General features: G+C 45.5%; 1 protein-coding gene across 1 annotated transcript in view; it reads right to left on the minus strand.

The window, feature by feature from the left end:
- Positions 1-6,144: 6,144 nt before the first annotated feature.
- The window catches only part of tshz3b (teashirt zinc finger homeobox 3b), a 40,994-nt gene continuing 34,618 nt past the window's right edge, over positions 6,145-12,520 (minus strand). The window contains exon 2 of the mRNA XM_030100112.1: positions 6,145-10,771. Within this exon, the coding sequence (XP_029955972.1) occupies positions 7,164-10,771 (3,608 nt within the window). The 3' untranslated portion in view covers positions 6,145-7,163. The remainder of the gene's footprint in view (positions 10,772-12,520) is intronic.

Raw genomic sequence — 12,520 nt, forward strand, 5'->3', positions numbered from 1 at the left:
TACCTCTTACAATAAAAACATTTTGTTAAATCTGACCACAGTAACACACCCAGTCAGTAAAGTCTGTCCAGCTTGGAGTCATAAATAAAGAGTGTATTCTAAACTATTTAACTAGATAAATGTCCGTCTTTCTCTTATAGTCACTAAAACAAAGATTCAGATCAGGAGAGCTAACCCTTGTTTGGATTCTTTTAAATATGTCATTAAAAAGCAGAAAAGTGTCGCCATTCTACCTCCCAGCTGCTTGTGATGTGTGACTTTGATGTGCAGCTTCCCAGTCTCCTGGCACACTTCCCCAAAGTCTTCTTAAGGAATCGAGCTCAAGAAGCTCCTCAGACAGAATTTCCACATGTCACTCCTATGATCTGAGACATCAGTGGCTGTACAAATGAATAACTCTCTCCAAATCAAGACATTAGCAAATCAAGGCCCTGGTAATGTTTCCAGAAGAGCTTCTCTGGTGAATTAAGAGGACTGAAGATGAACCGATCTTTTAGTCTCATGGAACACATCTTTGATGTTTCTCACTCAAATGAGTTCCATTTGGTTTGTTACTGTAGTGCAAATGCTGCGATGCTGCTGCTAACATGAGTTTGCTTGAATCATATGGTGTTAGTTGTTGCTTCAAAGCACAAAATATTCTGAATGTGTTTTACCATTATCAAGAAGTGGAGCTGCATAATATATTTCAAGTTTCTCACTATCGTGATATCAAAATCTGCAAAGTACAAATTGAAAGACTCAGTGATCTTTCCATATTTACCCTACAATATCAAAATAGCACAACTATCAATTTCATTGAACAGTGAATAATCAGTTGATACAGTGGCTGTCTCATAATCAGGAGGTCGCAGGTTCAATCTTTGCATTGTGTCCTTGAGCAAGGCAGGGGACCCCAGACTACTGCCACTGGATGAGTTACCTGCTTTGGAGGGCAGCTGTGTGAACGTGAAGCTGCTAATTCACCGAACACAGCAGCATTCAGCAAATGTCTGTTTACACGGAAATGACAGAAAACAATGTAGTTCTCCTGCTGGGACACTGTTAATGTTGGTTGTTTTTGTAATAAAACCACACACACACACACACACACACACACACACACACACACACACAGAGAGAGAGAGAGAACAATGGGTTATAAACATTAACAATGGACAATACAGACATTTGTATGTACAAACAACTAAGTTGGATTGCTATTACAGTGACTGTCAACTGTACAACTACCAGGACCAGGAGAATCTGGACTGAGACCAGGACCAGGACCAGGACCAGGAAAAACTGGACTAGGCGTCATGACAGTGGTGGAAAACATTATTCTCATTGTATTTTCTACTGAGCAGGTGCAGATCAGCTATTGCCTACATCCGTGGGGAGCATGCACAGTATTAGTGCTTCAGAAAAGTTGCGTTTTACCCTGTTTCCATGGAAACGGAGTCGGAGACTCCAAACACCCTAAACACTACCAAAGTTTTGTCGGTTCACTTGAAAATGGGGTCTTTCGTGGCTTCTGGTCGTCATTCATGGGATCTGTGTCTCTCAGGAAGAGTTCACTCCCAGACCACGCGGCCCTGTCCAGGAGTTTACAGAGACTCTGTCATTAGATCCACACATCGTTTCCATCACAGCTCTCTGCATTGTTTTGTGGCCCATAACTTTAATGATGTACGGTGTGTGTCCATACCTCAGTACCACCATGGGAATGATACATTTAAATTAATAAGGCAACACATTTTGTAGGTGCCTCCTCAGCAGAAAAGTCTGCATATTGTTATTTTTTTTTTTTTTTAAATGTCAGAAAGAGTTTGTTTGCTGAACTCAGTCCTGAGCTCCAGCTGGTCAGAGTGGAGTTCCAAGGTGTCCATGCTCCTAATTCCAGAGGCTTATTAAGCCAGCCTTGTGGATTTCTAATGCACCAGCATCCTGAACATCTTCTTTTTTTCATGTGCAAAATGAGAAGAGCCTAAATGTGACCAGAGAGATAATTACCATTAAAAACTCATGAGACTCATATGGAGGTGATGGCTAACCACAGGAATTCCCGACATTTGATCTTCGCCCTTCCTAGCATGGAGGCATTTCAGTCAGTTTAATTACTCTTTGGATATTACCGAGGACAGTATAATGAGGGCTGGCCAATTCGGGATGAAATAATTGAATGTGTTCTATTGCTGCCTTGCTCTGAAGGTGAGTGTTTGCATGTGAAGAATAGATTTGAAAAAGCACCAACAGGAGCGAAGAAAGAAATCAAGGAAAAGCAAGATGGACAGGGTGTTCCCTCAGTGTGTGTGTGTGTGTGTGTGTGTGTGTGTGTGTGTGTGTGTGTGTGTGTGTGAAAGCAGTGTGCTTGCTTGTACCTTGGCTTTATTTGTGTTATGCTGTGTGATTCCATTGTGTGGAGTAGACCCACTGAGCTTGTATTCCACCCCCCCCCACTGCCGCCCCCCCGCTTTAGATAAAGCTATCTGGATGTGCAGCACACCTTCTTCAAATGCGTGTGAGCAGCTTAGCGTGGTGGAGGCTCCCTCCGCGCTCCTCGGGGGACTGTGACGGCTGCATTGTGTGGGCTACAATGAGGGTGTGGTGTGTTGGCGTACAGCAGCACCTTCAAACGCCGTGTAAAGACGTTCACCGCCAAAGCCAGCTTGACGTAATGAAGTCCGTCCACCCTCCCCTCCCCCACCACCACCATCACCCCCCCAACACCATCCCCACCCCAAAGAAAGAAACAAATCTGCAATTATCAGCTGCTGCTCTACTCTGCGTGTCTCAGTGTCCTCATCACCGACCAGGACCCGTCTTCTTCCTTAGACCCTGTTTACATGGCAGTGTGAAAAGTGACAAGTTTTAAAACGATGTCCATTTACACAGAAATGGCATAAGCACTGAAAACTACTTACTGCTTCTCGTAGGTAGTTCCTCTGCGCATGCTCATGAATGTCATCATCCATGAACGGCAGCAACAAAGCGTCCTCACTTCTCGTGTGTTCCGGGTCATCTTCTAGAATTCAGAGCCAGCAGCAAGCAGCTCTGGTGCACTTTGAGTCTGATCTCAGTGCTGTACTAGTCTGACTTCCAGTGTGCCTCATTCTGAGGCCTTTCTGGCCTTGCTGAGGAGATTCTTCATGTCACTGACAGCGCTGCCGAGGAAAGTGAACTAGCTACCCAGTTTGAAAGCATTTCATGTGATCTTTGTACAAACATTTCATTTAACCAAACCATTATCCTCGGTTTACCGGAGCAACTACAGCAACTGGCATTAAAGAGAAACTACAGGCATCTGTTAGGGTCTACAAGTGTCTGTGCATGCAGGCATGTTCCATACCCAGGGGCTTCGGTGCGTGGATAGCTGCTGCTACTGTCTCCTGGGAATGCAGCGATTCCAGGGACTGGCTTGGCACATGGGTCACGACACACTGAGTTCACCCATATTCAGCCCGGGGTGGTCACTTCAGCCGTGAGCCGTCCCACCTCCTCCCAAGACGTATTCCTGTGTGTGTCTAGCTAATGTTTACATGCATGCGGCACCAGACCAAGCTACTCCTCTAGAAAGACACAAGAAGGCACAGATAGCCCTGAGCAGAGGGAGCTGTGTCCCTGTGTAACACTGCTGACAGGCAGCTGACATGCTTTCCTGTCTGGTCTACTACACTGTGTGCAGGTGTTGCTATTGTTACATCCCAAACTGTTATCACTTTTGCATGAAAAAAAAAAAAAAATCCACCAATGCTGATCACTGCTTGTTCTCAGAGACGAGGTCTGTACTGCCGTTACCCAGTGGCTACAATAAGCAGCATCTGGATGCTTTTATTTGTTTGAGTTAGTCCACATTGTGATTACATACAGACTCAGATGTTTCACTGTGTGTGTGTGTGTGTGTGTGTGTGTGTGTGTGTGTGTGTGTGTGTGTGTGGGTACGTGCACATGCACATGCACCCTGGTGGCACCCATTGTCTCTCTGCACGCCGGCTCTGAACCTTAATAAGCCCTCGCCCGTACTCGCTGGATGTGAAGGGAAGGAAAAAGAGAAAATGGCTTTTTTACACTTCAATTTCACGCATATTTTCTTTGAGGCTAATGAGAGCCTTAAATACGGTGCCAGACTTCAGGCTGCACTGTTGAAGGCTGACATTTTCACACACTGTGGCACCTTGTCAGTGCGGATGAAGTCCTTCTACCTGGCTGTTGAGAGGTGTGTGTGCACGTGTGTGTGCGCATGCCTTTTGTGCATCTATGCACATATGTGTGAAGAGAAAAAGCGTAGAATTACTGGTCTGTACGATTCAGACCTGTTTGTGTGGTGTGTGCGTGCGTGCTCACTCGTGTGTGCATGTGCTTCCTTTTTTTGGCACACTATTTAAATCTGCAAAGGTGGAGAAAAAAAACGTGTCTCGTTTGTATTATCCTGTGCGAGCTGTTTGTATTTATGGAACGTGCATGTGTTTGCATGAGCAGATTTACATGCTGATGATCTACGTACCTTTATATTCTTACTCCCAAAACTGTGCTGAACAAACTCTGATTGTTATGTAGATCTGACGTGAGGAAAAGAAACATCTCACACACCTCTCTCTCCATCCCTCTCGTTTTTCCGGTAAGCCTAATTTCCTCATTCCATCAGCTTCTTTTTCCATATCACGCCGTCATGCTGCACACATCATCAAATTGATCGTGATACGACTCGCATTTAATCACAGCTCCAGCCACAGGAAAGGAAAAAGAAAATATGACTAAATAAACACTTGAAAGGATCGGCTCATCTTGTCAGCATTGTTGTCGTCTCCCATGAAGTCGAAACAAATACACCTGCCAGCTTTCTTACCTTGTGGGGAGCGGGCGCAAAACGGACGTCCGGTGTAATTAGAGAAGTGCAGACACGGAATGGAAACTTTGTGGGAGTGTGTGTGTGTGTGTGTGTGAGATACAGTACTATGTTTATTTCCTTTATTGCTTACAGTGTCAACTGATCGCAGATATGGTGTTTTCAATGAATTAAAATAGTATAACAACTTCAGGATCAAATCACTGCAGACCTTATTCATACATTTTCAGTCAATACTGGTTTCTGAGGCCTTGACGTTGCAAGATTGACCCTAAATATGTCCGCCTGAGTCTGAGGCACAGGGACAACAGAGGAGGCAACAGGGAAGCCCAACAATAAGGGTGTCTGTTTGCATGTCTGAGCGTGTGTGTGTGTGTGTGTGTGTGTGTGTGTGTGTGTGTGTGTGTGTGTTTGTCTCCCACACGGCCCCGCTGCTGCTGCCACTCACTGTAAACTAGTCTGCAGCTCGTCACAGACAGACGTTGACACACTCCCAGTCTAATGTGCTCATTAGGGACTGCACAGCACACACATAATTGATAGCCATGACACACACACGCGCGCACACACACACACACACACACACACACACACACACACACACACACACACACACACACACACGCACGCACACAATGTACACACACACACATTATTGCAAAAAAACAGTTTCCTTTTTTTTAATGCTGCAGTAGAAAACAAGGTTATATGAAGTCATATAATGGGGAGTTCATTGTCAAGAACAACAACAACAGAAAAAAGGACGAAATAAAAAAAAAGACTAACGGCACAGAAATGCATAACAGTATCTGTGCTGTGTACATGCCGATATTTTACACATAGGGATCTTTTTTTTTATATTATTTCTTTACACTGGCAGCTGTCAGTTACTTCAGCAAATTAACTGCCAAAAATGTAGCAGAACTTGTCACTCAAGAGGTTAGTGTAACCATGGTTTCCTTTCATATCCCAAAAAAAGATAAAGCTGCAGTGTGGATTCATGGCAGAGTAATTAGACAGAACAAAAACCCAAAAAAAAAAAAACAAAAAAAAAACCCAGACCAATCCAAAAAGGCATTCAATGTTATGAAACAACCAAGAGTGCTTATAAATAACAGTTACATGTGAAATATCTTCATAAAGTCTTTTTTGTACAACCTTTGTAATATCCTTTTCGTGTTCATACAGGGCCACATGTCGCGTCGCGTCTGCAGGAGCGATAGTAGTAGTAGTAGTAGGGATTTTTAAAAAGAACGTTTTAACCCTTTGAGCACGAGTTGGGAATAAAAGAGTCACCTGCCCCCCCCCACCCGACCTTTTTCATATCCTTTGATCACATAACACATTTATAAAAACTATTGTGCAAAACATTTTCATTTACGTCTTCATATAGTGTGCACCAGCAGATAGTCATAATCCTTTTAAATTAAAAATATAGAAATGATGCATAATTTAGACTGGAGTTAATTCATATGATATTATTTACATATTTTACACAGACCTGAATTAATATAGGTCCCTGATTAACAAAGGAGAAATCTTTTTTTGTCTTTTTTGTTTAACCACATCACTACAATGCAAGTCCTGTGAGCATCTGCCACACAAATATGTAGAAAAACTTACATCGAATGGAGAATCACTTTTTTTTTTAAATAGACTTTCATGTGTAGACTTAGCATATGTCTGGTAAACAAATCTAATTCCTAAACTTGCTTCAGTAATTTCCCAGTCTTGTGTAGAAGTGCTTCGACGTACTCAGAGGGTTAAATGTTAAACCACAAAAAAGAGGAAAAAAAAAAACAAACAAATTAAGCAGAACAAAGAGAGCAATTATGAGAGTGGGGAAAAAAAAAGAAAAACTATAGAAAGTGCACCAGATTTAGTTATAAAATGTTAACTTAACTGTTTTATTTATGCATGCAGCTTATCACACCTCAGTGACGCCAAAATATAAAAAGAAGTTGATTTCATTTACACAAGTTTTTAAAATACACACCACTTTCAGAATCTTTTTTTTTAAACCTTCATACACAGTATCGTCAAAATGACAAGAGCTCCCATATGCCCTTAAAAAAAAGAGGGAAAAAAGTCTTTTCCTGTCAAAGAAGATCACTAAAATCAAGTGTGGCTAGTCGGCCTCACCAATAAACATAATAGAAAAAGGAAAAACTGCTACAACACAATGTGTAAAATCATGTGCCAAAACTCAGAGCAGTAGTTGTGTGGCATCTTGTGCAGTTCCGTCACTTCGATGATCTTTTCATCTTTTTTCAATGTCTGTAAAAGGCTAAGGAGAGTAAGCGAGAGTGAAGGGACGCAGCACTGTCCACAGCCGCTGCTACTGTTTCTCCAGCTCACACACGTACATGAGGTGGTCCTCGGGGGACTTCCCGTGAGTCTTGCTCAGGTGGAGCTTGACCGCGTGCTTGCTTGCAAAAGTCCGGTTGCACAGCTTGCACTGGTACATGGCTCCGCTCTCGTCTTCGTCCGGGGAGGGGGACGGGGATTTGTTCGAGGGCAAAGAGGTCGTTAAGGGCGAGGACAGGGAGATGGGTAACGTGGAGGGTAGGGTGGTGGGCAGGGAGGACGGTAGCGGGTGGGTGGATGGGTGCAGACTGGAGAAGAGTTTTTCAGATAGTCCTTTGGTGTGGCGCTGCTGATGCTGCTGCGAAATCTGGCTGAGCAACTGCTCCCCAGAAAGCTTGGCCAGGTCTCGCAGCCGGAAGCCCAAATGGGATTCCAGGTGACTGACGTAAGTGGAGGGTGAACGAATCTGAGAGGCGCAGTCGCTGCAGAAGAACACCGGGTGACCCGAATCCAAGTTTTTCAAGAACTTGGTGCCACCGGTTCTTCTCAGCTGATACTTGACATTGGCCAGCCAGTGGGATATTGTAGTCATGGAGAGGCCGGTGAAACGGGAGATGTGCATTCTCTCCTGCGGGCTCAGGTCCGACATCATGTATTTCCCGTCGTTCGTTTGTCTCAGACTGGAAGCAAACTGAGCTTGCAGGATGAGGAGGTGTTGAGGGTTCCAGTTGGACTGCCGGCCTTTACGCTTCTGGGCCGGCGATATGTCTTCTGTCTCCTCCGGCGTGACGCCATCAATGTCGGAGCGCTCGGACTGGCTGGTGGGTGTGGAGGACTTGGAAACAGCCTGGCTTTCTGTGAGGTTTCTCAACATGTCAGAGATATCCGAAAGGGCATTTTCTCTCAAAGGGGAGGTGGACATGAAGGAGGCTACTGCCGCTGAGGCTTTAGTCATAGTGACGGCTGAGGAGGGAGAGATCGAGGATGGGGTGGAGGTGGTGGAAGAGAGAGCCGCTGAACCTAAAGAGCTGCCATTGCTGCTTTTCTCTAGATTTTTTCCTTTGGTGAGATCTATAGGTTGGTCATTGTTCAGATGTTGCTGGTAGAAGTAGCGGTCTAAGTGGTCGTTATTAGTCTTTTTGGTCTGTGCTGGTGGGGTGGAGGCAGCCACTGCTGCTTTCTCTGCTAGGCTGTTGCTCATTTTGAACAGCATGCTCATGGGGTCAAGGGAGGGCAGGGCGGGCTTAGCAGCCTTCCCCAGGTGGACGTTCATGACTGACTGCAGTGCGCTGAGAGGGTTGACAAAGGGCTGTTCGGGAGGCGGATGGTCTGTGATGATGGCCGTTCCGCCACACAGAGAGGCAGGTAACGGCGATGTCACAGCACTGGAATTCACTCCATTCTCCACAGACTCTTTTATGGAAATATCACCATTGGAATCTTTGTGACTGGCTCCGTTCTCATCCACTACTTTCTCCACTCCACTCACGCTCTCTGGAGTTTTGCAGCTCCCTGCTGTGGGGACCTTGGGGGACTCTCCTCGAGCGGAGTCTCCGGCCTCGCTGTTGCAGGGCGAGGGCGTAGTGCGTCTCAGAGGAGAACCCCTCGCAGCGGTGCTGGGCTCTCGCATTTTCTCCTCCACCTTGGCTACTTTCTCCGTCACTTTCTTCACTAACTCCTCCATGGCGTGAAAATTGTTTTTGGGAAGCGGAGAAGACTGGCGACTGGGAGGAGAAATCAGCGGCTGGTTCTTCCCAGTTGGGGAGAGAATCTCCCCTCCTGGGAACATATATTTAAGGGGGGAGTTTTTTCCAGAGTTACCAAGCGAGAGCTTCATAATATTTGGAAGCTGATAGGCAGCATGGATGCTCGGATATCCGCCCCAGCTTGGAGCTCCATTCTGGGCTTTGTTGATTGCTGAGGTTACTGTGTTTTCCAAAGACTTGAGGATATCAAGACCTCCCTTTGGACTTTCATCCAGATCTTCTTCAGTCAGATACGAATATTTTGAGGAAATATCAAACTTCTCCTCAACTTCCTCCTCACCTCCTCCTTTCTTCTCCTTAGTGAGGTTGTTACCATTGTTGACAATAGACTCTTTAGTGCATTCCTCTTCCTTCTCCTCTTTTTTAATCTCCACAACCATTGCTGTGGGAGAAATGCTGGTTGGTGGGGGCACAGGAGCAGGGGGAGGGGAGAAGGTTGTGGCTGCCAAAGGAACAGATTGCACCTTCTCCTCAGTTGTTAAATTAGATGTCGGTGCCTGGATGGATGACTCTATAATCGGTTTGCCCTTCTTAATAGCAGAGTTGGTAACTTTGATGAAGTGTCCCGTCACCATCATGTGGGCAGTTAACTCTTGAAGTGTATCATGAGAACTTCCGCACTCCATGCATTTAAGAATCTGTGACTTCCTGGATTCAAACTGCCAGGCATAGCTTGCACCATTTTGGTGACCGTAGCGGTTGTTGGGCGTGATGTAAGGGTTGGTAACCTTCTGAAGTATGTCGTTGGGATCATTCAGGGAAGTGGGCTTCGGCGTGTTACCTCCGTTTGAGTCGGGGGAGCTAGGGATTTCTAGATCAATAGGGGCTCTCTTTCGGGCTGAGGAGATAATCTTAGCTGCCACTGGTGTAACAGGCTCTTTCAGAGGCACTTTTTGATAGTGTTTAGTCTTGATCATGTGGACACTGAGGTCCTGGAGGGATTCAAAGGAGTGTCCGCAGTACATGCACTTCAGGACTTTCTGCGCATCTTCTTTTCCTTCCATCTCTAGCAAGGAACGTTTCCTGGGCTTCGACCACCTTTTGGCACCGTCTCCTTCTGTCTCGTGGTTATCATCGCGGTAGTGGCCCGTTTCATTCATGTGTACCGTGAGCTCCACCAGCGTGTCGTACGCCGCACTGCAGTCCTTACAACGGAATTTGCTGGCACCGGTGAATATGGAGCCGTAGAGCTTGGAGCTCTGTCGGTACAGCTGGACAGTACTGAAGAGGTTGGGTTCTGTGGATGCTGTGGACACAGCCACTGTGGGATGCTGAACCAGACCCATCCTGTTGTGGTGGTTCTGTGAAGCCTGCTGGAGGGTTTTGGCCATGGCTGTCTGGTGCCAATCGTAGCCTCCACTTCCACAGCTACTGCTGCTGCTGCTGCTACTGCTGCTGCTGTGGCTGCGAGGGGGCTTTTCAGCCGGGGGCTGACTCAGGTTCAGATTCAGTGTTGACCAGTAGGAGTTGGTCAGGAAGGAGGTGTAAATGGCCTTCATTTTCTCCAAGCTGTCGGCCACTGAGCCTGTTGCGGGCAGCATGGCCTCATCTCCACTGACTATGGCGGCGGCGTTCGCAGCAGCTGCCAATGCAGAGGAGGAAGAGTCTTTAGAGAGAAGGACGTCGTCCTCATTCTTCAGTGAGGAGCTCTCAAAATCAGACATTCTATCTGAGGATTCACTGAGGTGAGACTCGCTGTCCAGCTCCTGACCAGAGAAGTCAGCAGCGTTGGGGGAATCATGGAAACCAGTGGATCCTGGCCTGTCCTGACAGAGGAGCTTGACTGCAGGTTCCTCGCCTTCCTGAGCAGAGTCGTCTCCGTCCAGGTCGTCGTCCAAAAGAGCAGCTTCCTTCTCATCTTCAGGGACGTATGCTGCACAGACAGATTCAAAGGAGAGCAGACAGACGAATGTTTGTTAGAAACATATTGACAGAGTGTACCTTTAAGGAAAAGAACAAATCTGTAACGCGTGTTAGAACTGGTGGAAACTATAAGTACCGGCAGCCATAACTTGTCTATCGGAGGCAGAGCAACCATCCATCAACATTTACCAAGAATTCACTACCATAAATATTAATTCCATACTAACATCACCTTTTACGATGATATTGTTTTCAAATTAGAATCAAGTCACTATCACTTTCTCTCCCCACCCCCAGGTTATTGTTCTGTACCGCAGAAAATGAGAGACAGTCTGAGAGAGGGCGAGAGAGAGAGAGAGAGAGAGAGAGAGAGAGAGAGAGAGATGAAGATGAAGTGAGGGAGAGGGGAAAAAATGTCTCTTCAAACACAACTCGCCACCTTATTCTTCTCAAGGGGCAACAGCTTGAAATTAAAACTAAATTTGAAATTAATGAAGCACATTCTGGCGGTGGCATTCGTTTCTGAAGTAATAAATTACTTGTATCAACCTCGGAGACAGCGGTTCCTGTCTGTCAATTAATATGTCTTACGCTTCTTCTGCAGACTCTAATGCATTCCCTAACAGACACACTCGCCATTTAAATTAAGCATGCATTTTCACTCATTACACTGCTCAGCCCTCTCGCCTCCTCGTAAATAAAAAAGAGGGGGAAAAAAAAGCATGTACGTTTCCGTGCGACAAATCTCTCCCCGCAAAACCCATTTGCTTCAATTACCAAAGATTAGAAAAAAGTTTAGAGTTATTATTTACAGTTTAGCTTCAGGGAGAGGGCTTGAGGCTTTCAATTTATATTCAAATCCTTCTCGTTTAAAAATAATACAATGGAAATCATACTGAGAAAAGATGTATCAAGACAAATCGCAATCTTGCCTCTTTGCACTTCTATGAATGTTTTCTTTTGTTAATAAGTCTATCAAAGAGATGAAACAACATCAGAGGAGAAACGCCTTTTTGCTCACACTTAGTGATTAAAGCCGGATCTCTGAAAAATGATTGAAGCAGGAATGAAGCAGCTGTGTTGGCAGAGAAGACGAGCATGTGTTTGAACCTCAGTGGCCTTGTGTCTCACATTCCTTTCTACAACAGGCCATCACTCTTCTGTCCTGGTATGTAAACATGGAGCGAGCCGGTCAGCGGTATGGGAGTGGCACTGAAGTGCACACACACTCACACACACACACACACACACACACACACACACACACACACACACACACACACACACACACACACACACACAAATCTATTCATTTGAAAGATGCACAAAGGTTTAGGAATTAGAAACAACCTTAGATCAACCTTAACATTATGACCACTGGCAGGCAAAGTGAACAGCACACTGTTTGTGATATAGTGGGCAGAAAGTGAACTTTTTGTTCTCACAGTTGTTGCTAGAAGCATTGGGATTTGACCTGAAACCAATGGGACGCGTGTTAAACAGTGGTAGGAGTGGTCGAAGGCTATTTGTGTGACTCCTGTACGGCTGCATTGACTGTGGTTTTATACTATTGACAAGGTCGGAGAGACCTGCTGTGATCTCCTGTCTCTACAGATTAGTCAGTAAACATTAACGTATCGAGAAAATATGAGAGGATGAGGTTCCATAAGGTCCTGAGAGGAATAAGGGGATATGAGGTGAGAATATGTCTGGCTCAGAACATCTAAACTGCAGCTCTTCCAGGGTCTGCAGCAGTGTG

This window comes from Salarias fasciatus, chromosome 1 (genome assembly GCF_902148845.1).
Source record: "Salarias fasciatus chromosome 1, fSalaFa1.1, whole genome shotgun sequence".
In the NCBI taxonomy this organism is placed as follows: domain Eukaryota; kingdom Metazoa; phylum Chordata; class Actinopteri; order Blenniiformes; family Blenniidae; genus Salarias; species Salarias fasciatus.